The 25,978-nt window shown below is 59.3% G+C and overlaps 1 protein-coding gene across 1 annotated transcript; it reads left to right on the plus strand.

Annotated features, from left to right (window-relative positions):
* Positions 1 to 11,013: 11,013 nt before the first annotated feature.
* Positions 11,014 to 25,678, plus strand: LOC138062419 (E3 ubiquitin-protein ligase Topors-like; the record flags this gene model as incomplete). The annotated part of the gene is made up of 2 exons (XM_068920501.1): positions 11,014 to 12,038; positions 25,633 to 25,678. Coding segments are annotated over 2 exons (1,071 nt in total), but the record flags the coding sequence as incomplete, so codon positions are not given.
* Between the last annotated feature and the right edge of the window lie 300 nt (positions 25,679 to 25,978).

Raw genomic sequence — 25,978 nt, forward strand, 5'->3', positions numbered from 1 at the left:
GTTTAAGCAAGGGCCTGGGCGAAAGGAATTAAGGACATTTGTGTCGAGGAACATTGGAAACAAAGGGAAGAAAACGGGCCCTAACCTGTAAAGGGTTTGAAAAAGTTCTTGATGCAAAGGAGAGCAACGGGCTTGAGCTGGCTTCAACCCACGTATTCCTTCCTGGCGACTGGGGAGGCCCAGCGTTGTGACAGTGAGCCCATGATAGTAATGGGTAAAGGGGATCACATTGGTGTTGTGATGGAACTGTATAATGCAACTGCTAGAGTTTGTGAAGTGTACACTTGCATTGTGGTTTCAGACTGTTGCTGTATCGCTCTGCTAAATCAGACATCCCATGTAGCATCAAATACCTCGAAAGGAAACTGTTATGGGGATGGGAGCTCTCACAGCTCCAGGCCTTTCTGCCCCTGTCGCGCTACAACACTGGCTGAAAGCACCACTCCGTTTCCCCCGGAGGGTGGCAAACAGCTCCCGCGCCCAGCTCAGGTTTCGGGGGCCAGTTCCCTTCCAGCGACTCCCACAGGGGAGCCCAGCAGAGCGGGGCCCAGCGGCAGCAGCCTTTCCTGGCGGAGGCTCCGCTGGAGGACAACTCCCACTGCCCCGGGGCTGGCCTCACGCTGCTGGGGCGAGGGCAGGAGCCGGAGCCGCCCGCGAGGCCGCGTGTGGAGAGAGCAGAGAGCTCGGAGCTGTGACGTGCGGGTCTGCGGGGGACCGGCCTCGGGCGGCGGTGGGGAGGGCAGTGGCACCTGGCGCTGCAGGGCCCCGGGCCTGGGCTGCTGAAGAGAAGGAAGGGGAGGCCCAGGTAATGAGAAGCTCCTGTGTGTCTTCGGCCTTGCGGCTGAGGAAGTAAAAGGGGGTGATTGTGGTGGTGCTGATGAGGGGCCTGGAGGACATCCCCTGTCTGGAGATGGTCAGCAAGAGCATGCTGGTGCTGGCCAAAGTGGTGCATGAGCTGAAGGGCAAGGACCTGGGCTCCGCTTTCAGGGACACTGCCAAGTGCAAAGACCATGGCGGGGCACGGTGGCCCTCACGAGTCCACAACGTCTGCTCGATTCACACGCCGTCTCCAGGCTCGGACGCCTTTGCCTGCTCAACACCCTGGGACAAGACAACCCCAGGCCTTGGAAAGTACACCGAGTACACCAAAGGAAGGAAACCCTGAACCCCCCCCCCCCCCAACAACCACCTCAAATCACCCCCTGCCCACAAAGGCCACCATGTGAAAAGACTCTGGGGCTCCAAGGGCCTCTCTCTGCGTGCGCACAAAGCACACTCGACCACACCAAAGTGGTCTCCGAGGACGTCTTATTCAGCGGGCACCCAGCAGGCTCCACGAGGCCGAGACCTACGGAGACGCGGGGCTGGGCGACGGCTGTCAGGAAGGCAGCAGCCCCTCACTCCACAGGCTCAGGGTCTCTCCCAGCACGTACACCAGGTGAGCATAGCTCTGCTCGGGTAGCAGCCACAGCAGCAGCCGGTAGAGGAACTCCTGGTCATACTGGGAAGCGTAGAGCACCACGGCGCCCAGCACGAAGCCGACGACCAGCTCCAGGCAGATGAAGAGCATGCAGAGTCTCCTGGGGCACAGCGCAGGCATGGGAGAGGGCGCAGGGCAGGTGCATCCCAACCCTCTCCTGCCCTGCACCCACCGCTGGGCCACGCGGGCCCCTTCAGCCAGCCCCACCGTCTGCACCCCCACCCCCCAACACGCACTGCTCGTCGCTCCCTGGTGGAGGGTTGCAGAAGAGCCGCCAGGAGCCCAGAAAGAAGAAAGCTTGGCGCAAGGAATGCGCTGCCGGGGCGTGATTCCCAGCTGCAAAGCCCACAGCCAGTGAGCAGGACCCGCCAGGCCGCAGCCCGCTCGCTGCACAGCAGCCCACACGTGAGCCGCAGGGCATCAGGGACCCCAGGGGCAACTCACTGCAGCCACGTAGCCATGCCGCATCTCTTTGCCAGCTCCTGCCTCTCCTGCAGGCCAACACAGAGCGGGGACACTTGTGGGACCCACACGGGGCTGCATGGCGCCCCTCTCCCCAGCAAGACCCTGCCAGCTCCTGCAGGCTTTGGCGCTGCCTCTCCCCCTTACCAGCTTCGCTTCCAGCAGCTCCGGCAGCACAGACCCCTCCACCTCGGGCTCCTGCTCCATCTGCTGCTTGCTGCAGGCAACAGAGCTTGCTTGGGCGAGCGCTGACCTCCATGGCCGCTGGGGCTGCCCGTCGCAACATACTGCTGCCCCACAGCAGCCATCGGGGTCTCCTGTCCCGCCACATGCTGCACAGAGCCCCTGCATCCCCTCCCCGAGGCCGGCACTGGCGTCCTCTGGCCCTCCAGCTGCAGCACAGAGCTGCTGCATGCGCCTGTGGGGAGAGGTGTCCCCGGTGCCCACTCACTAGGCATTTTCCAGCTCCAGCTCCTCCACTTCCTCTCGAAGTGGCCTCAGTTCAGCCCGCAGCACCTGGCAGACAGAAGGGGCCCGGTCCACGTGCCTGCTGCAGCCTCCTCCAAAGCCCCCGGCCAGTGGGCGCCCACCACCCTCTGCCCTCGCCCCTTTGGCACTACCTTTGCCCGCTTCTCCTGCTCACGCAGCTGCTGCTTCAGCTGGGCCGAGCGCTGCTGCTCCTGCAACTCACAGGGCACACAATGCAATGCCACCAGTGGAGCTGGCAGCTGGGCAGCCCCCTCCGCCTCCAGCCCCAGGGCTCGGCCCCCTCGCAACTGCCCCGCCCCAGGGCCCCGGGAGGGCTGGCCACAGACAAGGCCAGCCAAAGGGGAGTCACGGCCCCTGGGGCTAGTGCCCTCCCCAGGCCCACTGCTGGCCAAGGCTGAGGGGTGCACCGATGCCAGCACTGGCACCCCACCAGCACTGGCACCCCACTGCTGCCAGCGCAGCTCTCCCTCTCCCCTGTACCTCGTCGAGCTCCTGCAGCCTCATGCGCCTCTCCTCCTTGGCTGCCTGCAAGCGCTCCTGCGGCAGAGGAGAGGAAGAGGAGCACTCAGCAGGGCACGGGCTCTCTCCTGTGAGATCTGCTCCTGGCAGCGGGTCCCAGGCCCTCCGCCCTCCCGGCTGCCCTCGGCCCCCAGCTCCCACTCTGCCACTGTCCCTCGCACGCGCCTCCCCTCTGTACCCAGCTCTGCAGGCACCAGCGGGCAGCCAGAGGCCCCTGGCTCCGCTCACCTCCAGCTGGGGCAGCAGCTCCTCCATCACCTGCAGCTCCTGCTGGCTGCTGCAGCACCGCTGCCTGAGGGCACAGTTCTCCCGCGCCAGCTCCTGGGCAGCAGCCTGCAGCTCCTGCTTCTCCTCCTGCTGCATGGGGAAGGGGGCAGAGCAGGGCTTCAGAGCCAAGCAGAGGGGGCACAGAGCAGGCCTTCAGCGGGGGCACCACCAGCCCCGCGCACCAAGGCCACTCCACGCCTACCAGGCACCGCAGCAGCTCCTTGCAATGGCCCCTCTCCTCCTTGCTTTCATTCAGCTGCTCCAGCAGCCTGCTGTGCTCGGCCAGCAGCCCTTCCAGCTCCTCCGCCCCTCTCCTGCGCCTCTGCTGCCTGCAGCAACGGGGTGCCATCACACCACACGCACCGGCACAGGCCCTCCCACCTGCCTGCCCTTCCTCCGCCAACCTCCGCACACCTCCCCAGCCTCCTGCATTCCCGCGCCCAGCCACGTCGCGATCACCCCACCTGGCCACCTGCTTGGTCAGGCGGGCGTTTGTGCCCTGCAGCGCCTCATAGTCCTTCTCCAGCGCCTCCAGGAGATTCAGCAGCTCCTGCTTCTGCGCCTGTACCCGCTGCAGGGCCAGCTTCACATCCGCCACCTCCATGGCTTGGGCTGTGCGCTGGGAGGCAGCACGGTGTGAGGGGGCTACAGCCCGTGTGCTCGGGCACACAGGGACGCTCACGTGGTCACTACCCTTCCCGGCATATACACACATAAACACTCGCGCACACTTACAGACCCATATTGCGTGTGCTCCAAACGATGTCCTCGTGCACAGCTGGAAGCAGCCACCCTGCTCCCCCACAGTCCACGTGTGCCAGGCACACATGTACAGCCCTGGCCCACGGGCAGGCACACTCGGGCTGTGGCGCTGGCAGTTCCCCGAGTCCCACCGCCCCCACCGCCCGGCCCGACCCGGTCCAGCCCGTGCTGGACGTCCCCCACGCAGCTCACCTCCACTCTGCAAGCACGCCCCGTGGGAGCCCAGCCGCCTCTGCCAGGCAGGGCACGAGGAGGCACAGGCAGCGGTGCCTCTGGCGAGCGGTACCAAGGTCTGCTGCCAGCCCCAGAGCACGAGCCCAGCACCAGCCCCAAAAGCCTTGCTCGACCCCCCGCGCCTCACACCCGAGCTTGGCACGAGTCTGACCACCAGGCAGCTGGGCGAGACTCTGCAGCCGCCCGAGGCAATGCAGCAGCGCTGCGCTGTCACAAGAGGTTGGGGCCATCACAAAGGGCCGTCACAAAGGGCCCCCGAGAGCGCTGGCCAGGGGTGGCCAGTGCCCCCCGGCAGGCACCCGCCTCTTGTGCTCCCCCAGCCTCCTCCCCGGGCACGGAGGCCTAAAGCCCAGGGCTGGAGATGGGAGGAGAAAGCCCTGGGGAAGCCCTTCATCCCCACAGCCTCTGCTGCAAGATGCCAGCTGGCCTGGCCCAAAAGGGCTCTGCGCTAGAGCCCAACCACTGGGGACCCTGTGGCAGCAGGGGCAGACAGGCAGACGCCTTTCCCAATGCATGGCAGACTCATTTCCCGCCATGGGCATGGCAGACTCATTTCCCGCTTGGCCCACAGCTCCCAAGCCGTTCCTCTGAAACAGAGGCCAGCCTCCAGTCCCCTTTGCACGGAGAGCAAGCCAGCTTTCTGTGCAACAGTTGTGGCCAGTCACTCCCTGTGTCCTCTGAGCCGGCCTGCCTTGTTGGGGTCTAGCGGTCAGTGGCACAGGGCGCCGGCAGGAGCCAGCAGGGCAGCAGGGACAGGCGTCGCACCTGGAGCCCACACGTTGCCCAGAGCACAGCCCGGTAGGGGCATGCTTAGACTCATGTCATGGCTCTTCACTAATGGGCGGGTATCAGATCTACTGGCAGAATGATGAACACTAACAGAAGCGCAGATCTACTAGCAGAATTGCTAACAAGGCCATCTCAAGTACAAGGAGATCCCATAGGGGCCCCTGCACTGTGTGCTTCCCAGGGAGATAGCTTGGAGTGGGCCATAGCTGATGCATCGCATGGCGGGTATGCTGCCTCTCTCTCACATCTTGCATGCAGATCAGAGACACTGCAGGTTCAGTTCTCGGACGTGCTCCCCAACCAACAGCATACCGAGAAAGAGCACGCCAACACCCACTCCCCCTATCAGCTAGCTGAGAGAGAGGAGCTTCCCGCTGATGCCAGCTACCCACAGCTATTGTCTCGCGGGAAGCTCAGGGGCTGTGCTCCAGCGGGCAGACCCCTCACGCGCTATAATCACCCTTTTCGCAGTGTTGTCCTGGAGCGATCAGTCCAGCCTTGTTGATCCGCTGCGCTTTGGGCCTGGGAATCTGCGGGGGACAGATCACTAAGCCTCAGGGAGACAAGCTGTGCCTGTGCTGTTTGGCAGCCACCCTTAGTTTTCATGCTTAACGCCCGAGCTCTCCTTCCTCCTAGCCGTAAGCTTATTGAAGCCAGCCTGGACACCAGTTTGTCCACAGCACAGGCTCAGGTGACAGGTATTTTTTTGCAGTAAGCGGTCATTCCTGCGAGAGCCTACTGTGACTGACCAACAACGCCTACAATGGGAGAAGGCTCAGAGGGCAAGGTGCCCCATGAATCGCAAGGACAGTGTAGGATGCAGCTCACTAACCGCAGCTGTTGCACACAGACCTGACCAGCGTTGTGACGCTGAGCGTGTCTGAGACTGGAAATGGCAACCACATTGGTATTGTGATTGGTATTGTGCTTGAACTGTCTAGCTAGATGTTGTTCACACTTGTACTGTGATACACTTGAATTGTGCTCTCAGGGCATTGCTGAATCATTGTGCTAAATCAACACCCCCTGTAACATCAGATTCCCTCAAAAGAAACTTTTGAGGCCTGTGAGGGTGACGGAGCACTGGCAGAGGTTGCCCGGAGAGCTTGTGGAGTCTCCTTCGCTGGAGATTTTCAAAACCGGCCTGGACGCGGTCCTGGGCAACATGCTCTAGAGGACCCGGCTTGAGCAGGGGGGTTGGACTAGATGATCTCCAGAGGTCCCTTCCAGGCTTGGCCATTGCGTGCTTCTGTGTGATTCTGTGAACCTGACAGCCACTGCAGGCAAGGCTGACACTGATTATCACACGGCCAGCTGATGCTCTGGCAGGGTTTGGGTCTCATAGTTGCTCTATCAGAGCAAGCAGGCGCTTGCACGCGTCTTGGCCCACCGCTGTCCCTTCAGAAGTTCAAAGGTGTTGGTGTGTGCAGGGCGGATTCCCCTCCTCCCTCCCTCCCTCCCTCCACCTCCACTGATTACAGTGGGAGCTTAGACAAGGAGCTGGCATGCAGACAGCCATTTTGTGCTCACCAAAACTGGGGACAGGGGAATCCCCCCTCCTGAGAGTGTGTGGAGTGCACGGGATGGAACGGAATCCCGCTTCATGCCAGGGCCTTCTCAATGTATTGTTTACCTCCTCTAAATCAGTCCCTGAAGCATGAGGAAAGTAACTCCCTTCTTGGCCCTGTCTAGGAGTCCTGTCTTCTCATGAGATGGGAATAGGGCCTTCTAGCGGGACATTTCCGGCTGTAAGGGTGAGGCGGGGGCAAGGCCTGGACTCCTGGCAGGGACAGATACACTGTTTCTATCACTGTGTCAGAGCGGGCTTCTCTGTAATAAATGGGGATTTCCTCAGTGCAGTGCTTGAAGGTTGGGCTCTTCTTCCAAAGGTGGAGTCAACAATGCGCTCAAGGGCTTTCAGCCTGAAGGGGCCTGTTGCTTTTTGGGGGTTCTCCATGGGCTCGAGGCGATGAGCCCATGGGATGATGTGTTAGGGAAGGAGGGCTGGATTCAGCTCTCGCTTGTGGGTAGCCAGTGCTCCTGGAGGTGGTGAATGGTCAAGTGGTATCTCCCAAACGACAGGGCTGGAGACTGATTCCCATCCTTCTCCAAGGGAGTATGGAGCCACCAGGAGAGCACAGGGCATCTCCAAGGGCACCACGTGCCTCGGGGTGGGCAGTGAATGGAGCTTCACAAAATCAGGTGGAGTCATCCAAAGGTAAAGGCCTAAACCAATGAATGTGCAGGCCAGTGAGAGCCCTACAGTCCCACGAGAGGCAGTGGGGACCCCGGAGGCCCAGGGAAAGGAGCCTGGAGAGCGGTTCACGTCACCTTCAATGAAAAGCCATGGGCTTGATCTAGGGCCACACCTGAACACAGCCTGAGCTGTTTGAAGTGCCCTGCGATTGCTCAGAGCATCGTCCATGGCCACCTACCCTTTGGTAGGGGGTTGTCTGTCCCGCGGGGTCTGCTTCCCACCCTGACCACCACGGCCAGGGCGGAGTCACCCTGTGGCCCCAGGGCACCACGGTCCGCTCCCACTGCAGAGCAGCACCCCCAGCTCGGGTCGCTACACAGGGGAAGGCTCCAGGAATGGCCGGGCAGGCCAGCGCCGATGCACTCACCTGGGGAAAGGCTCTTTGGGCAGCAGGAACGTCCCTGGAGAGCAGCAAAGCAACAACCGTGTGCTTGCAAGGAGGAATAAGCGAGCGAGAAGTCTGTTTCTCTGTGTGTCAGCTAAGGGCAGGCTGGTGTGTCCTGGGGGCAGCAGGAGCTGCCTGAGGAGCCGCAGGGCAGGGACTCTGGCGCTGTCCTGGAGGGAGGCGCTGGCACGAGGGAGCTGCAGGCCGTCTGGGGGCAGGGAATCTCCTTGACACAAGAACAAGGGGCACAGAGTGTCACTGTCCTCTGCTTCCTTGTGTCCCTGGGGCCAGGGACAGTTTGGAAGCTGACGAGGCAGCTGACACCCTGCCCCTACCCACCCCTTCCCCCGTGCTGCTGTGCTTTCAAGGGGGCTTGGGCTGTGGTGTGAGTGCTACTGTGCCGCAGAAACACGGGCCTCGACCCCTCGCTGCAGCCCCCACTGCCCTCCTGCCCCTGCCCTGCCGCCCTGCCGTCCTCCCCACGCTGCCCTGCCTCCTGACTCCTCTCCCCACACCGCAGGGCCCGGCAGTGCAGCAGGCGCAGGCACAGCCCCGCAGCTGCTGCCTGGTCCCCGGCCCTCCCCGCCTCCCTCCACACCAGGGCTCCAGCCCCAGCCAGGCAGCAGGTCCGGCCTCTCCCCCCAGCTCCTGGCCTGGCTCCTCCCGCACTCCCACCCCCTGGCAGGGAGCTGGAGCTGCCCTGGTCCCGGGCAACTGGCCAGCACCAGGGCTGGCATAGGGCCCGGGTGGACAGGCAGTGCGGGGGGGCAGTGGGGCAGGGCGAGCAGCCTCCCTCAGGGCCCCACGGCTGGGCCAGGAGGGATGAGGCCATGCGGCCAGCTGGGCTCCAGCTGCTGCTTTGATGTCAGCTCCATGGAGGGACCGTTGGGGTTTGCTCCCTTTGCAGGGGAATGGCTGGAGGCGGAGACCTTGCCGGGGCCTGGCCCAGACCGGGGCAGTGCGCTACTGATCAAATTGAAGGACGCAGCCCCCTTTTCCTCCACCAAAATGATCCACAGACTATTAGGGCACGTGCGTTTAATCCACAGTACTCCTTATGGGACCGAAGGCAAAAGAAATGTGCTGTCCGTTCTTCTAGGTGAAAAAACGACGTTGGTTTGTGTCGCCATCTTTGCCCTTCTAGCTTCCAGGACTGTTAAAACAGCAGTGAATTTTGTGGTGGGAACAAAATTGAGAAAGGGTTTGTTGAAACGGCTTAAGAGAAAACCTGAAACAATTTCTGATTTTGTTACCTATAGGCCACAAAGATTATGTTACTCTTTTGCTATTCCCGAGGGGAAGGCATTTACAGCCACAGCTGAAAAGTGAGCTTAGGTTGTCCCAGTTGGGTCAGTCATTTTTCTCAACTGCTATTGTTTCTCTCTCTCTACTGCTGGGAGGCAACTCTCTGGACCGACTGAACTCAGTTATGCCTCTAGGATCTTTGGCTTGGGCCGGCATGAGGTGCTGCCATGCTGTGGTGGCAGAAAGAAATGCTAGAGAGGCTGTGGAGTCTCCCTCACTGGAGGTATTCAAAACCCAACAGGGCCCGGCCCTGAGCAACCTGCTCTAGCTGACCCTGACCATCTCCAGAGGTCCCTTCCACCCTCCGCCATTCCGTGGTTCCGTGACCCTGCAGTTGTTGATATTCAACTCTCAGAACAAGCCTGAGTTCTACCGGACGGAGGTGACGCCGCACTGCAAGCTCAAAAGCTTCCTGGTCTTGGGAGGTGCACAGACAGTGTATTCAGAGTGAGCAAGCAGGTAGATCTTCCTTTAAAAAGCAGAACCACTCAGAATTCACTGAGCTCAAGGGGAGGTCCTTGCCACCTCCCTCTGGTCTGCAGGAAACACATCTGGCTGCCCTTAGACAGTTCTCGGCCGTCCTGGATATCCCACCTCAGCTATTCATGCCTCAGCTAGGCATTACCTCCCCCCACTCCCCAGGAGCCCTCTCCTCCAGGCTTCTCCTCCTTCTTCCTAAGTGCTGGCTAATTCCACAGATTCATGCCTTGCTTCTGCCTCCCTTTATGGTACCTACGATGACTTCTCTGAAGTTCTGGGGCCGCCTTTATACAGCCGCAGTTACCAAGCCACGTGCAGGATTTTCCCCTAACTGCAGCCTGTTCCCTTTACAGCCACATACAGTCGTGTGCTCTACAGGCCCTCAAGCTGACAGCGCGCCAGAGAGAGCGCACCTGAACCCTTGGAGGAGGTGAGGCACGTTTGGCTCCCCCACCCGCACGGCCCCCAGCAGAGGAGCCCATGGAGGTAGGTGCCACCCACCCTCGCCCCTCACCCCACGAGCGGCAACACAGGCAGAGGGAAGGGGCTTGCTCTTCTTGCGCTGAGAGGGGCCATCGCACTGCCGCCAACGCCAAAAGGTTCGTCACCTCTCCACCAATCCTTTGAAAAGGGTGAGGGTCAGAGCTGCCAGGGGCAGGGCAGGGCTTGTGGACTTCTGCTGCAATTTGGCTGGGCGGCAGGGCACATACTCCTGCTGGGCTCACTTGGCTGACAGGCATGCTGTGCATCTGTGGCCAGTGCCGTGTGTGTAGCAAGAGGCTGCAGGGGTCTCCAGGAGTGCTGAGAGACCTCGTTGCCTCTTCCTCGGAGTGCACTTGCAGCTGTGGTGAGCTGCACTTGGAACTATGCTGCAGGCTGGGCTGTGCAAGGAAGCAGAGGTGGTCAGTGGGGTTTTGGGAAGTGCTGAGTCCCAAGCAGCAAGGGCATGCTTTTGAAGAGGGCAAGGAGAAAGGGCAGGGTGCCCAAGAATGGCAAGGATGCCCACGTTCCCCGGGGGCAGCATGTTGGTTCCTGAGCTTTCTGGCAGCTCCCAGTTCGTAAAGGAAGAGTTGCTCTGAGAACTGTCTGAATGCATGCTCCCCCAGCCTCCTGTGCTCTGCTGATGCGGCTGGTACTGGTGCAAAGAGGGACCTCTTCCTTTCCGGAGGAAGGAGGGAGGCAGATGTCGGCAATTCCTAGGCAGTTCCTGAGCCGGGACATTTTTCAATGTCTTTCCTTCCTCTCTTGCTGAGTTAGGAGGAGACTGACCCATGACACCTCCCTGTCATGGGAGGGCACCGAGGCCTTCCTGGGTGATAGGCACCAGTGCCTGTGTTCTTTCTTCTCATCCTGAAAGCAGCCTCGTGTGGGTTTCTGTGCCAATGGCTCTTCTGCACCGCTGCCTGCACCATAGTCCGCCCTCCACACTGCCCTCCGCAGTCTTCCCAGGAAGGGCAATGATCTCGGCCTCTCTTTCTGCAGCGGAGTGCAGCATCAGCAGCTGAGGCACCTGCAACGGATGGCAGCTCCTTACCCTCAGCTCCCCCCAGCCCTCTGCAGCAGACAACACCAAGACCTGCAGCTCCAGACGCTACGTGTCCCATCTGCCTGGACACCTTGGACAACGTGGCCTACATAAAACCTTGCTTCCATAAGTTTTGCTTTAGTTGTGTGTTCCGGTGGTCGAAAACAAAGGCCGAATGCCCGCTGTGCAAGCAGGCTTTCCGATCAATTCTGCACACAGTGGTGGCAGAAGATGACTACCAGGAGCATGTCATCAGGCCCCCCGAAGATGGTTCTGTTGCCAGCCATCAGCAACAGAGAGCTCCTCACCGCCCTGCCATCCGGAGGCGCCGTCACCCTGCAGCTCACCCGCAGCAGCCTTCCCCTTCTCCTCAGATGCGACCCTCTCCGCAGAACAGCAGCAGGCTGGAGGGAACCCGGAGGCACACCAGGCAGAGGCAGAGAGAGGGAGGGCTGCTGGAGCCACGCCAGAGGCTGTCCCCACAGAGGCAGGCCAGGGCTGACAGGAGACCTCAGGGGCATGCGGCAGCGACGGAGGAGGAGACGCTGAACTTCCGCCGCTCTCTGTACCGCACAGGGATGCGCGTGCAAAGGGCTCCCGATGGCGGCCACCCCCAGGACATCTCGGCAGACTTCTTCTGCCGCAGCCCGGCCAGCATTCAGAGACTGCTGCCCTGGCTGCAGCGGGAACTGAGAGTCCTCTTTGGAGTCCACCAGACATTGCTAACTGTCACGGAGCTCATTGTCCTGACAAACCTGAGGAGGTACGACCTGGACAGTCAGGCCTTTGCTGAGGACTTAGAGCTGCTTCTGCTGAGTCGCACCGAGCAGTTCCTCCACGAGCTCATCAGCTTTGCCCGCTGCTCGTGCAGCATGGAGACCTACGACCAGCAGGCCATGTATGGCTACCGTGCTCCCAGCCGGCACGAAGGAAGCCCCTCAGCCTCATTGAGCCTGGCAGCTGCTGCAGGGACGGCCCGGACTCCTGTGCCAGCCCAGAGCCCATCCCGAGCTAGTAGCCCTGGGCTCACGGAGCTTCCTGGCCCCTCGTACGCCATCCCCCACGAGCTTGCCGCAGCCACACAGTCTGCCCAGCAGCCGCGGCGAAGCTCTGATGATGGGGCAGCTCGAGCAGGAGGAGAAGCCTGGAGAGAGTTGCTGGCTCCTGCCGACCCCCAGGACAGTGACTCCTCGTCAGACAGTTGTGTCCTTGTAGGGTCCTGGAAGCCCTGGGCAGAGGGAAGCCCTGAATGCATTGTGCTCTCCTCAGACTCAGAGCACTCAGCCGCGGCAGAGGAAAAGGAAGCTGGGCAGAATGAGCAGCCGCTCCATGGGTCCAGCCGGAGCTGCAGCAAAGCCAGCGGGAGCTGCTTGCCCAGCTCCGCCATGCCGAAGGAAACTGGCTGGAGCTGCCGCAGCTGCTGCCCCACTGCCCCCAGGGAGGAGACAGAGCCCCGGCAGGGGCAGGTGGAGGATGTGGCTGGTTGCTCTGTGCAGGGCTGCAGCCAGATCCCCTTTGCTCCTGGCAGCGGCAGGCAATGCTCACCCAGGAGTCCCCGGCTGCCCAGAAAGAGGAGGGCAGGCAGCCCCGAGGCCTGTACCCAGCCCAGCAAGAGGCAGGCATGGCCTCAGCGTTAGGAAGGAGAGAGGAAGATGGCCAGGAAGCAGAGACGAGAGCAGCCAGAGAAGCCTGTGGCAATGGCGGCTAGGTAAGAAGACCGAAAGAAGTGGAAAACGGGCTGGACTGCTGCCCTCCAAGGGTTGTCTTCAGCGGTACAAGGTCTGGCAGTCAGCTGACTGTGAGTAGTGGCCTCCTTGGGAGAAGGTAGCAATGCTAGGGCAAAGACTGGTTCAGGTGTTCTTAATGAGGCGATGGAGGGCTCTCGGGGCAAGCTTGGAGTAGGAGTTGGACTAGACGCTGGCAGATGCAGGGCCCACACGGATGAGGAAGTCTGTCAGTCCCCCCAGCAGTTATTCTAGGAGATGGCTGTCTGAAAGCACCTTTGGCAGGACACTGCGGGGCCAGGTTTGTATAAAGACCAGTGCAATCCAGCTGGTTGCCGTGACAAATGCTGAGGAGAGTGAAGGGGTCCCTCGTGACTCACTTGCCTTCTGTCACCCTCTGCGCTCCCTTGGCAGGCAAGGAAGTGGTGGGTTTTCCGCACAGACCTGAGGTGCACCGAGCCCCTCTCCTTGTGTGTGTGTGGGCCTCCCACCAAAATGCCTGAGCTCCCCTGCAGCTGTTCCCCAAATGGCCCTGTCTGGGCTGGAGAACGGGGAAGCATAAAACTCCCCAGCATACACTTCTGGGGAGGAACCCTCTCAGCTTCCCCTCTGCTGGAAAAGTGGTTTGCCTCCGTGTTTCTGCTCCTTTCGCTCTCACCCCACCTGCTCTAGGGGCTTTTAATCTCCTTGCGTGCCTTACTTCTTCCCCTTTGCGTTGTTGGTGTGCAGTGCTAACCACGGTGTTGGAGCGGGTGCCACCTTCCAGGTAAGAAGCTGGCCCTGGGGTTTTTCACCAGTGCTGCTGCTGGCTAAGGAGCTCGTCACCTGAACGCACTTAAGGCACCTGGGATGTGAGCTGCTGGAGAGCTGCCAGAGCTCAGGATGCAAGAAGACTGGCTTGAATTGTCTAGCTCTCCTCAGCTTGGAGGCAGAGCTAGCCCTGCCAGGACATGGCTTCCAGGCTGACAACCCTGCTTTGAAGCTTCTTTGAAGCAGGAGCAAAATCATTTCTGGGAGGTGTGTCACATTCCGCATGTCCGATGGCTGCTGAGGACCGGGCTGCAGCAGTGGTGAGCGTAGCTGTGGCTGTGGGGGTTGGCAGGGCTGAGCAATGCAGCCTCTGGCCTCTCTCCCCAGGCCCCCTGCAATGAGGTGAGGAACTGCTCACTGAGGTGAGCCCATCTCCATGCTTGTGCCTCAGGGGGCATGTTATTCCCAGCTCACAGAGGCCTTCAGCTTTCCCACATGTTAACTTAGGAGTTAACATCTCTGCCTGAAAGCAAACCCTGGGACTGCAACCTTGGCTAGGTTTTGGTAGGAACAACGGGAACTCCCAGCTCGATACAAAGGGAGGCACTCCCAGCGCAGCACCCTAAGCCCAGGCTGACGGAGGCAGGCTCTCTTGTGCTCCTGCTTTCTGAGCCAGGGACTCTGGGGTCCTTGGCTGCACAAAGGCACAGCTCCAGCTGAAGTGGTGCCGGTTAGACTCGCCAACCCAGCAGCCACTGTGTGCTCCGGCTTCCCTAAAACACAGGCGGCATCTCCCCTTCCTCCTCTCGCAGCTCTTCCAGAGAACACTTGTGCGCAACTAGCTTTCAGGACTGGTCTCTGATGTCCTATGGCTCCCTGTCAGCGTGAGTCAGAGAGGATTTGGGGCAAACTCCCGTCCTCAGGCTTTTCCCTTAGCCAGCACCAGGCAACACCATGCCGAGATGAGATTTCCCTCACTTGTCTATCGAGATATATTTCTCTGGAGTCACGAGAGTGATAACAGGAGTGCAGTGAGAAATTAAATAATAACACAAGCTTGTTCTTCCAGGAAAAAAGTATTGCCTACTCACCCGCAGGATTCCGCAGAGGCGCCAAAACCTCGTCCAGCTGAGATGCTGGGGAAGCTTCACCTACAGGCACACCTGCAATCAGAGAGGAGATTTGCTTCCCTTCTATACCATGACATACGTCTTTTGAGCCAGCATCGGGATTACAGAGGGGGAAAAGAAACGCTTAAAAAGAGACAAAGCTTGTCCTTGCCAGCAAAAAAAGTCTGACTCCTTACCAGTGGCGTCCTGCAGAGGCTCCCTTACCTCTCCCAGCTGAGCAGCTGGGTACGCAGTGTCCACGGGCACATCGGTAAGCAGACACGGAGCAGCAGAACTGCGCTGGGCCGACAGTGAACACCCAGGGACTGGCTGAGGCCCAGAGGGGAGAAATGACCGTCCCCACACTTGCCTGCCTGCAGTGCGCTGGAGCTGGGAGAGAACCCAGGAGTTTGGACTCCCAGTCAGCCCTTCCCCTGCTCTACGCCAATGACCCCTGCCCTTCCGCTTCCCACACGTTCCGAGTCCCAGAGCACCTCGCCAGAGCAGGAGAGACTTCCAGTCTCTACCATTTCTCACTGCTGAGGACTTGCCTTTGCAATCTTGAGATCACGCCTAATTCAAGAAACTTTATTTTGAAGTGCCAAAATTCCTTCTGGAAACAACCACACAAAGCTCTGGAGCCCTCAGGACACATCAGCACATTAGCCCCACTGAGCTTCCTTTCTTTTGCTTGAACCAAAAGAACTAACTGCAGCGGCAGGTTATTCTTTCTTAGGCAAAGCTGCAGCACAAGCACCTCACCCGTGTTTCTCCCAGTGCCTTATAGGCAGCAGAGGGATGCTGAAGCAGGAGAATAAGGAGCTGGAGAATAAGTTCCATGTTTGCAGAGTGCTCTCCAGTGGCTCTCCCTCTCCCTGCCACGGGGCTCCTCAGCCCTTCTCTTCACCAGGGAAGCTCAGCTCAGGGGCTGTGTGGTGTCTCGTAAATGCTCGCCCATCTCTCACAGACTTTTCAGCACTCTTGCCGGCAACAAGGGACTCACTAGAACAGCAGAGGCGGCGCATCCACAGCAACAGCTCTACACCTCCCCCCTTCCCCACTCTTGGCACTGAATCGGGAAAGCATCCGAGTTCCTCTGCTCAACAGAGGCAAGGGCAGCCCCCCTCGCAACCTGGCCAAATGGTCCTTCCCAGAGACACGGCTGGCCGCAGGGGCACCTCCCTCCCAGGGCTCCCCTCCACCTCCACGGCACGATGGAGAACACAGCCTGCAAACGGATCCCACCGCTCCTGCCAAGGCTCTTTTGAGAATGTAGGGTAGTTACAGTGATAGGATGCTGTTAGGATAGCTAGCGTAGAGTTGGTTATCATAGTCTTAGCGTGTAGTTACTTACAGTATTCTTAGAGCAGTTGGAGTATCCTTAGGTCATTGTAATTTCTCTAAGGGTAGGAGACAGCTAGTCTGCCTGGCTATACTTAGGGCAGTTATTATAGTTATCATATAGTTACCATTAGCATTATTACTTATAGTTAGAGTTAGTTAGAGTTACTGTTCGTAGTTATCCTTAGGCCATAGTAATTCTTGCTGGAGGGTAGTTAATGTCAGAGGAGAGTATTAGGATGGTTTCAGATAGCTAGCCTGGCAGGAGGCTAGCTCCCCCACTCCCCACCAGCTGGGGCACAGCAAGCTCATGGGCTTGCACTTTAGGTGCAGTAGCTAACTCCTAAGAGAGGAACTGTCTGCACAGGCAGGACAAGAAGAAAAAAGCTTAATCCCTACGTTGCAGCCGATAGAGGAAAATCGGAGTGCTGGCTGCTTTTTGGAAGAAGGCGTCAGAAACATAATTAACACGAGAGTTCCTCAGCAGGAGGTGATCACAGTGTTACCCTCACAGGGCATGTCTCCCCACAGCTGCTGCAGCGTTGTTTCCCACACCATCTTCCTGCAGAAGGAAGACCCTTGACTCGCACCCGAAAAACATGCCACTGAAAAGGAATCCTAGGAGAAAGCAGCAGAAATACGCTTAAGCATCCCAGCTGCCAAGTCTTTCAGGTGACAAAGTTCATCTGAGGAACACCCCATACCTGCCACTTTGGGGGCAGCATGGTTTTGCCCACCCCCCTCCTGAATGGGGGCAAGACAGGACAACCCAGCAAAACCACATCGCCTTCACTAACAACAGCTTGCAAGCCCCTGAGGAAAAGCTGCCCCTCAAAACAACTCCTGTTTTAACAGGTCACAGGGTTAAACACCTTCCTCCCCTAAAGACATTACAAAGCCATTGGCTGCCGTCCCTTGCCCAAGAGGAACTGCACAGCTTCTGCTGGCAAGCAGGTATCAGAAATCCAGGCAGACAACACAGCTCTGCCCTGTGAGCTTCCAGCCCTGATCCCACCCACCAAACATGGGGGAGCTACAAACCCCCCCGGGCCCTGCCCCGGACACTTCACAGCTACAGAACTGCCCCACTTCTCTCATTTCGGCAAGGCATCTGTTACTGTTCAGGAGTTCCTCTCACCCGTGTGAAATGACACGGGTTTGTCTCTGGAGACACAATCTGCCTACTTGCCCAGAAAAACCCCACAGCCGCTTCCATTCAGTCACTGTGGAATTTCCAAATGAATGCAAAACAGAGGGAGAACTTTCCTCTCTCTCGGTTTCCCAGCCCACTTGCCCTCTCAGCTGGTACATCAAGAACAGGACGAGATGCCTGTGGGCTTTCTCTAAGAGCTTAGGCTCAGTAGTACAGATTAAGGCCTCATGAGGAGGAGGTCCAGTTCCCTTTTCCGGGCGGAACAACCCACTCCGGAACAGAGATGTCTTTGTAACGCCTCCTTTGTAGCGCCGCCTTCTGATGTCTTTGCGCCTTCCCTTCTTCCGGCAGAGAGTGGCTGCTTAAAACAAAACCAAAGCAAAAAAGCACCCCACTCATTCATCTCCCTGTTTTGGGCCAAAAGAGCTGCAGAAGGATCAAAGGACACCGAATGGCTGCGCAATAAAGCATCAGAGGATATTCACTGCAGGGGAAGTAAAGCATCTAGGGGGCCAAAACACCCAAACCTTAACTTTACATGCACAAATGACAGGCTGTGACCTAGTGGTTATTGGCCAGGGAGACCCAGCCAGTCAAGCAGAGCGCTCCATGAAAGCACGTGCTCCTTGCTTTGCCGAGGTCAAAAGGAGGAAAGCAAATGCAAGAAGAAAAGGGACAGAGAATCAGGCAAGGAACCGCATTAGGCCCTTCCACAGATTCACGGTGTGCCTGAGTGGGTGCCCCTCTGCAAGCACAAATACAGGAAAGGCCCTTGGGCTACTGCCTCTGGCAGGGGAAGCTCCCAGGCCACAGCCTGCTGGAAGAATGCTCGGAGGAAAAAAAAAGAAAACATCAGTATATAGTGCCCTCTTCTGATCCTCCTTCCTAGACAGCTGCTGTTCAACACTGCCCAAGAGAGTGCCAGTGTGAACCAACAGCTCGTTTGACCCAGTGGACCCCGCTGCTCCTGCTCTGGAAAGCTGTTGGTGTAATCGTCTTCCCCACCTCGGCATCAATGGCAAAGACATCTAAGGAAGCCAGGTTAGCTAGAGATTTGTGTTACGCCAGCTAACACATGCAGAAATGCTTGCTAACGCTGCAGAGCTGCAATAATTTGGAAGCTCTAACAGTGGGAGGTGCCAGGAGGAGAGTTACAAAGCTCTTGGAAGAACGCAATGCCCTCCGTGGACAGCACGCTTCCGCTTCAGCTGTCAGGCTGCTACTAGGAAGCCCCTCCCCGACAGTCTGCCCTCAGGTCAAAAGCCTAGCTTTACTGATTGCTCTCTAAAGGCAGTTCCTTTGTGCCAGGGGCCACCACGTACTTCACAGCAAAGCTTTGGCTCTGAATATACTGGGGAGTTGGCACAACCCAGGCATCCAAGACCCTGCAAGGAGGGCTCATGCTACGGCCTGACATAGGCTGGGAGCAGCACCATGAGGCTAAAGGGAGAGCAACCCATACGCCCCATCCTCAAGGACAAAAAGGATGAGGTCTGCTATCCTTGCAGGTTTTTAAGGAACTGCTTGTTAACACCACATAAGACCCAAGTGCTTTGGAATTAAGTAAATCCTTGCTCAGGAACCAAAACAACCAATAGGCATGGCAGGGATTGAACTGCCAAGCCGGAAGGTCCAAATACATCGGCTCACTCAAGCAGCCTTGGAAGCGGATGCAGCAGCAGCCGCACTGCTGAGGCTCTTGTGCATCCCGGTGCAATTCAGGGCATGCCCGCATCGTGACGGAGGAAGGATGAGCACTCTCACTGTCGGTTAGGTAACTGCCTTGCTCATAAGCATGTGAATTAATGAATCATCGAGTTAACAAATCAGTGAACTAGCTAATTAAGTAACTACAGAATTAATGACTTAGGCTAGTCTGCACAGAAAGGATTCACTCTTTCTTTGCTTTTGGGGTTTTTTTTCTTTTTTACCTAATAAGCTCATAAGACTAAAGTTGGTTTCACAAAGTACGCTGTCCTGTAAATTTGAGAGATCACAACGTGACACACAGATCCGCCTTTTCCTGGGAGAGACCTACAACCAACACTCAGGGTAGCCCATGCTCATTGTGCTTTAAAGGCACCCAAGCCAGTATGGTGATAAGAGACTCTGTACCTGACCAGATCATTTCGCAGTGGGCCCCAAGCATCACCACATTGATGTCTGCACTGACAGATGGGAAAGTGTTCGGAGAAAAACCACGAGTCAGCTTTCAAGCACCATTAGATGTATGGGGCTCTCAGGTTATGAGGGACAACGCAGACAGATTCCTCATACGCACTGGCTGAGTAGGAAGCGTCAACTCGGACAAAGAGGCCTTCTGACTATCATGTGAAAGTTGACGAGGACTGGAGCACGGCATCTGCTGGGGCTTTAACTGCAAGACTCCACACTGGACCAAGTTAGTCATTTTGCAAGAAGGGATGCTGCTCCTGCCTCACAAGCAGAGCTTGTCATTTTGTACCACCCAACAGCCTTTCCTCAGATTCCAGGATCTACCCCAAAATAATTACAAAACTCATAGCTTTGCATAACAATGGCACAGACATGTGAAAAAAGTACTTGTCAACTACCACGTAAATAACAAACAGTGAAAAGAGGAAAAAAACCCAGCTCATGGGGACAATAGCAAATGTGTGCACATGACATTCTGACAAACTGCTGGCTAGAGAAGAAAATTGTTTGCCAGCAATCCAATTACACCTGACCTCCCTGCAGGGGACAATTCAGGACACCTGCAACAGTTCCATGCCTTCAGCTTTCTAGAGAAGCTCCAGAGAAGACACGAACCTGATCTAAACAAGGGAACTTGGCTTGTCCCGAAAAGGTGCAATTTGCTTACTTGCTTTGGAAGCTCTGCCATCATAAACAAACAAACAAACAAACAAAATACCATGCACACCCCCCCCAAACAAACAGTTACAAAGGGATTATTTAAGAGTCTTGCCTAAAGTCTGCATTAATGTAAGACCAGGGCACCCAAAGGTGCACACAGAATTTGTCACTCACCATTACTGCAAACAGCCAGACACTACAAAGGTCAGCCCGAGGAGAAGAGGGTTAAGTAACAATACCCACTCTTGACCAGAGAGACTGTTGTTCTGTCCTTCTTTACCAAACACTTGGTGCGTTAGAAGCCGTTTGATCACACAGGGCAAGACCCATTTTCTCCTCGTGATTCAGAAGGGAACAGGGGAGTCTTGGCTTTCCTAAAGCAGCCATAGCCAGGAAACACTGATGCACAGAAGGCAGAAGCAAGGAAACGTGAACCCCTGCTTAGCTAGCTCCGTCTCCAGCAGCAATGCACACCTCGAGCAGAGGGTTTTGCTCTGTCTTTACCATTTGGGTTTAAGCAAGGGCCTGGGCGAAAGGAATTAAGGACATTTGTGTCGAGGAACATTGGAAACAAAGGGAAGAAAACGGGCCCTAACCTGTAAAGGGTTTGAAAAAGTTCTTGATGCAAAGGAGAGCAACGGGCTTGAGCTGGCTTCAACCCACGTATTCCTTCCTGGCGACTGGGGAGGCCCAGCGTTGTGACAGTGAGCCCATGATAGTAATGGGTAAAGGGGATCACATTGGTGTTGTGATGGAACTGTATAATGCAACTGCTAGAGTTTGTGAAGTGTACACTTGCATTGTGGTTTCAGACTGTTGCTGTATCGCTCTGCTAAATCAGACATCCCATGTAGCATCAAATACCTCGAAAGGAAACTGTTATGGGGATGGGAGCTCTCACAGCTCCAGGCCTTTCTGCCCCTGTCGCGCTACAACACTGGCTGAAAGCACCACTCCGTTTCCCCCGGAGGGTGGCAAACAGCTCCCGCGCCCAGCTCAGGTTTCGGGGGCCAGTTCCCTTCCAGCGACTCCCACAGGGGAGCCCAGCAGAGCGGGGCCCAGCGGCAGCAGCCTTTCCTGGCGGAGGCTCCGCTGGAGGACAACTCCCACTGCCCCGGGGCCGGCCTCACGCTGCTGGGGCGAGGGCAGGAGCCGGAGCCGCCCGCGAGGCCGCGTGTGGAGAGAGCAGAGAGCTCGGAGCTGTGACGTGCGGGTCTGCGGGGGACCGGCCTCGGGCGGCGGTGGGGAGGGCAGTGGCACCTGGCGCTGCAGGGCCCCGGGCCTGGGCTGCTGAAGAGAAGGAAGGGGAGGCCCAGGTAATGAGAAGCTCCTGTGTGTCTTCGGCCTTGCGGCTGAGGAAGTAAAAGGGGGTGATTGTGGTGGTGCTGATGAGGGGCCTGGAGGACATCCCCTGTCTGGAGATGGTCAGCAAGAGCATGCTGGTGCTGGCCAAAGTGGTGCATGAGCTGAAGGGCAAGGACCTGGGCTCCGCTTTCAGGGACACTGCCAAGTGCAAAGACCATGGCGGGGCACGGTGGCCCTCACGAGTCCACAACGTCTGCTCGATTCACACGCCGTCTCCAGGCTCGGACGCCTTTGCCTGCTCAACACCCTGGGACAAGACAACCCCGGGCCTTGGAAAGTACACCGAGTACACCAAAGGAAGGAAACCCTGAACCCCCCCCCCCCCCCCAACAACCACCTCAAATCACCCCCTGCCCACAAAGGCCACCATGTGAAAAGACTCTGGGGCTCCAAGGGCCTCTCTCTGCGTGCGCACAAAGCACACTCGACCACACCAAAGTGGTCTCCGAGGACGTCTTATTCAGCGGGCACCCAGCAGGCTCCACGAGGCCGAGACCTACGGAGACACGGGGCTGGGCGACGGCTGTCAGGAAGGCAGCAGCCCCTCACTCCACAGGCTCAGGGTCTCTCCCAGCACGTACACCAGGTGAGCATAGCTCTGCTCGGGTAGCAGCCACAGCAGCAGCCGGTAGAGGAACTCCTGGTCATACTGGGAAGCGTAGAGCACCACGGCGCCCAGCACGAAGCCGACGACCAGCTCCAGGCAGATGAAGAGCATGCAGAGTCTCCTGGGGCACAGCGCAGGCATGGGAGAGGGCGCAGGGCAGGTGCATCCCAACCCTCTCCTGCCCTGCACCCACCGCTGGGCCACGCGGGCCCCTTCAGCCAGCCCCACCGTCTGCGCCCCCACCCCCCAACACGCACTGCTCGTCGCTCCCTGGTGGAGGGTTGCAGAAGAGCCGCCAGGAGCCCAGAAAGAAGAAAGCTTGGCGCAAGGAATGCGCTGCCGGGGCGTGATTCCCAGCTGCAAAGCCCACAGCCAGTGAGCAGGACCCGCCAGGCCGCAGCCCGCTCGCTGCACAGCAGCCCACACGTGAGCCGCAGGGCATCAGGGACCCCAGGGGCAACTCACTGCAGCCACGTAGCCATGCCGCATCTCTTTGCCAGCTCCTGCCTCTCCTGCAGGCCAACACAGAGCGGGGACACTTGTGGGACCCACACGGGGCTGCATGGCGCCCCTCTCCCCAGCAAGACCCTGCCAGCTCCTGCAGGCTTTGGCGCTGCCTCTCCCCCTTACCAGCTTTGCTTCCAGCAGCTCCGGCAGCACAGACCCCTCCACCTCGGGCTCCTGCTCCATCTGCTGCTTGCTGCAGGCAACAGAGCTTGCTTGGGCGAGCGCTGACCTCCATGGCCGCTGGGGCTGCCCGTCGCAACATACTGCTGCCCCACAGCAGCCATCGGGGTCTCCTGTCCCGCCACATGCTGCACAGAGCCCCTGCATCCCCTCCCCGAGGCCGGCACTGGCGTCCTCTGGCCCTCCAGCTGCAGCACAGAGCTGCTGCATGCGCCTGTGGGGAGAGGTGTCCCCGGTGCCCACTCACTAGGCATTTTCCAGCTCCAGCTCCTCCACTTCCTCTCGAAGTGGCCTCAGTTCAGCCCGCAGCACCTGGCAGACAGAAGGGGCCCGGTCCACGTGCCTGCTGCAGCCTCCTCCAAAGCCCCCGGCCAGTGGGCGCCCACCACCCTCTGCCCTCGCCCCTTTGGCACTACCTTTGCCCGCTTCTCCTGCTCACGCAGCTGCTGCTTCAGCTGGGCCGAGCGCTGCTGCTCCTGCAACTCACAGGGCACACAATGCAATGCCACCAGTGGAGCTGGCAGCTGGGCAGCCCCCTCCGCCTCCAGCCCCAGGGCTCGGCCCCCTCGCAACTGCCCCGCCCCAGGGCCCCGGGAGGGCTGGCCACAGACAAGGCCAGCCAAAGGGGAGTCACGGCCCCTGGGGCTAGTGCCCTCCCCAGGCCCACTGCTGGCCAAGGCTGAGGGGTGCACCGATGCCAGCACTGGCACCCCACCAGCACTGGCACCCCACTGCTGCCAGCGCAGCTCTCCCTCTCCCCTGTACCTCGTCGAGCTCCTGCAGCCTCATGCGCCTCTCCTCCTTGGCTGCCTGCAAGCGCTCCTGCGGCAGAGGAGAGGAAGAGGAGCACTCAGCAGGGCACGGGCTCTCTCCTGTGAGATCTGCTCCTGGCAGCGGGTCCCAGGCCCTCCGCCCTCCCGGCTGCCCTCGGCCCCCAGCTCCCACTCTGCCACTGTCCCTCGCACGCGCCTCCCCTCTGTACCCAGCTCTGCAGGCACCAGCGGGCAGCCAGAGGCCCCTGGCTCCGCTCACCTCCAGCTGGGGCAGCAGCTCCTCCATCACCTGCAGCTCCTGCTGGCTGCTGCAGCACCGCTGCCTGAGGGCACAGTTCTCCCGCGCCAGCTCCTGGGCAGCAGCCTGCAGCTCCTGCTTCTCCTCCTGCTGCATGGGGAAGGGGGCAGAGCAGGGCTTCAGAGCCAAGCAGAGGGGGCACAGAGCAGGCCTTCAGCGGGGGCACCACCAGCCCCGCGCACCAAGGCCACTCCACGCCTACCAGGCACCGCAGCAGCTCCTTGCAATGGCCCCTCTCCTCCTTGCTTTCATTCAGCTGCTCCAGCAGCCTGCTGTGCTCGGCCAGCAGCCCTTCCAGCTCCTCCGCCCCTCTCCTGCGCCTCTGCTGCCTGCAGCAACGGGGTGCCATCACACCACACGCACCGGCACAGGCCCTCCCACCTGCCTGCCCTTCCTCCGCCAACCTCCGCACACCTCCCCAGCCTCCTGCATTCCCGCGCCCAGCCACGTCGCGATCACCCCACCTGGCCACCTGCTTGGTCAGGCGGGCGTTTGTGCCCTGCAGCGCCTCATAGTCCTTCTCCAGCGCCTCCAGGAGATTCAGCAGCTCCTGCTTCTGCGCCTGTACCCGCTGCAGGGCCAGCTTCACATCCGCCACCTCCATGGCTTGGGCTGTGCGCTGGGAGGCAGCACGGTGTGAGGGGGCTACAGCCCGTGTGCTCGGGCACACAGGGACGCTCACGTGGTCACTACCCTTCCCGGCATATACACACATAAACACTCGCGCACACTTACAGACCCATATTGCGTGTGCTCCAAACGATGTCCTCGTGCACAGCTGGAAGCAGCCACCCTGCTCCCCCACAGTCCACGTGTGCCAGGCACACATGTACAGCCCTGGCCCACGGGCAGGCACACTCGGGCTGTGGCGCTGGCAGTTCCCCGAGTCCCACCGCCCCCACCGCCCGGCCCGACCCGGTCCAGCCCGTGCTGGACGTCCCCCACGCAGCTCACCTCCACTCTGCAAGCACGCCCCGTGGGAGCCCAGCCGCCTCTGCCAGGCAGGGCACGAGGAGGCACAGGCAGCGGTGCCTCTGGCGAGCGGTACCAAGGTCTGCTGCCAGCCCCAGAGCACGAGCCCAGCACCAGCCCCAAAAGCCTTGCTCGACCCCCCGCGCCTCACACCCGAGCTTGGCACGAGTCTGACCACCAGGCAGCTGGGCGAGACTCTGCAGCCGCCCGAGGCAATGCAGCAGCGCTGCGCTGTCACAAGAGGTTGGGGCCGTCACAAAGGGCCGTCACAAAGGGCCCCCGCGAGCGCTGGCCAGGGGTGGCCAGTGCCCCCCGGCAGGCACCCGCCTCTTGTGCTCCCCCAGCCTCCTCCCCGGGCACGGAGGCCTAAAGCCCAGGGCTGGAGATGGGAGGAGAAAGCCCTGGGGAAGCCCTTCATCCCCACAGCCTCTGCTGCAAGATGCCAGCTGGCCTGGCCCAAAAGGGCTCTGCGCTAGAGCCCAACCACTGGGGACCCTGTGGCAGCAGGGGCAGACAGGCAGACGCCTTTCCCAATGCATGGCAGACTCATTTCCCGCCATGGGGATGGTGGCCTTGCTTGGCCCACAGCTCCCAAGCCGTTCCTCTGAAACAGAGGCCAGCCTCCAGTCCCCTTTGCACGGAGAGCAAGCCAGCTTTCTGTGCAACAGTTGTGGCCAGTCACTCCCTGTGTCCTCTGAGCCGGCCTGCCTTGTTGGGGTCTAGCGGTCAGTGGCACAGGGCGCCGGCAGGAGCCAGCAGGGCAGCAGGGACAGGCGTCGCACCTGGAGCCCACACGTTGCCCAGAGCACAGCCCGGTAGGGGCATGCTTAGACTCATGTCATGGCTCTTCACTAATGGGCGGGTATCAGATCTACTGGCAGAATGATGAACACTAACAGAAGCGCAGATCTACTAGCAGAATTGCTAACAAGGCCATCTCAAGTACAAGGAGATCCCATAGGGGCCCCTGCACTGTGTGCTTCCCAGGGAGATAGCTTGGAGTGGGCCATAGCTGATGCATCGCATGGCGGGTATGCTGCCTCTCTCTCACATCTTGCATGTAGATCAGAGACACTGCAGGTTCAGTTCTCGGACATGCTCCCCAACTAACAGCATACCGAGAAAGAGCACGCCAACACCCACTCCCCCTATCAGCTAGCTGAGAGAGAGGAGCTTCCCGCTGATGCCAGCTACCCACAGCTATTGTCTCGCGGGAAGCTCAGGGGCTGTGCTCCAGCGGGCAGACCCCTCACGCGCTATAATCACCCTTTTCGCAGTGTTGTCCTGGAGCGATCAGTCCAGCCTTGCTGATCCGCTGCGCTTTGGGCCTGGGAATCTGCGGGGGACAGATCACTAAGCCTCAGGGAGACAAGCTGTGCCTGTGCTGTTTGGCAGCCACCCTTAGTTTTC

Source organism: Struthio camelus, chromosome 27 (assembly GCF_040807025.1).
Source record: "Struthio camelus isolate bStrCam1 chromosome 27, bStrCam1.hap1, whole genome shotgun sequence".
NCBI lineage: Eukaryota > Metazoa > Chordata > Aves > Struthioniformes > Struthionidae > Struthio > Struthio camelus.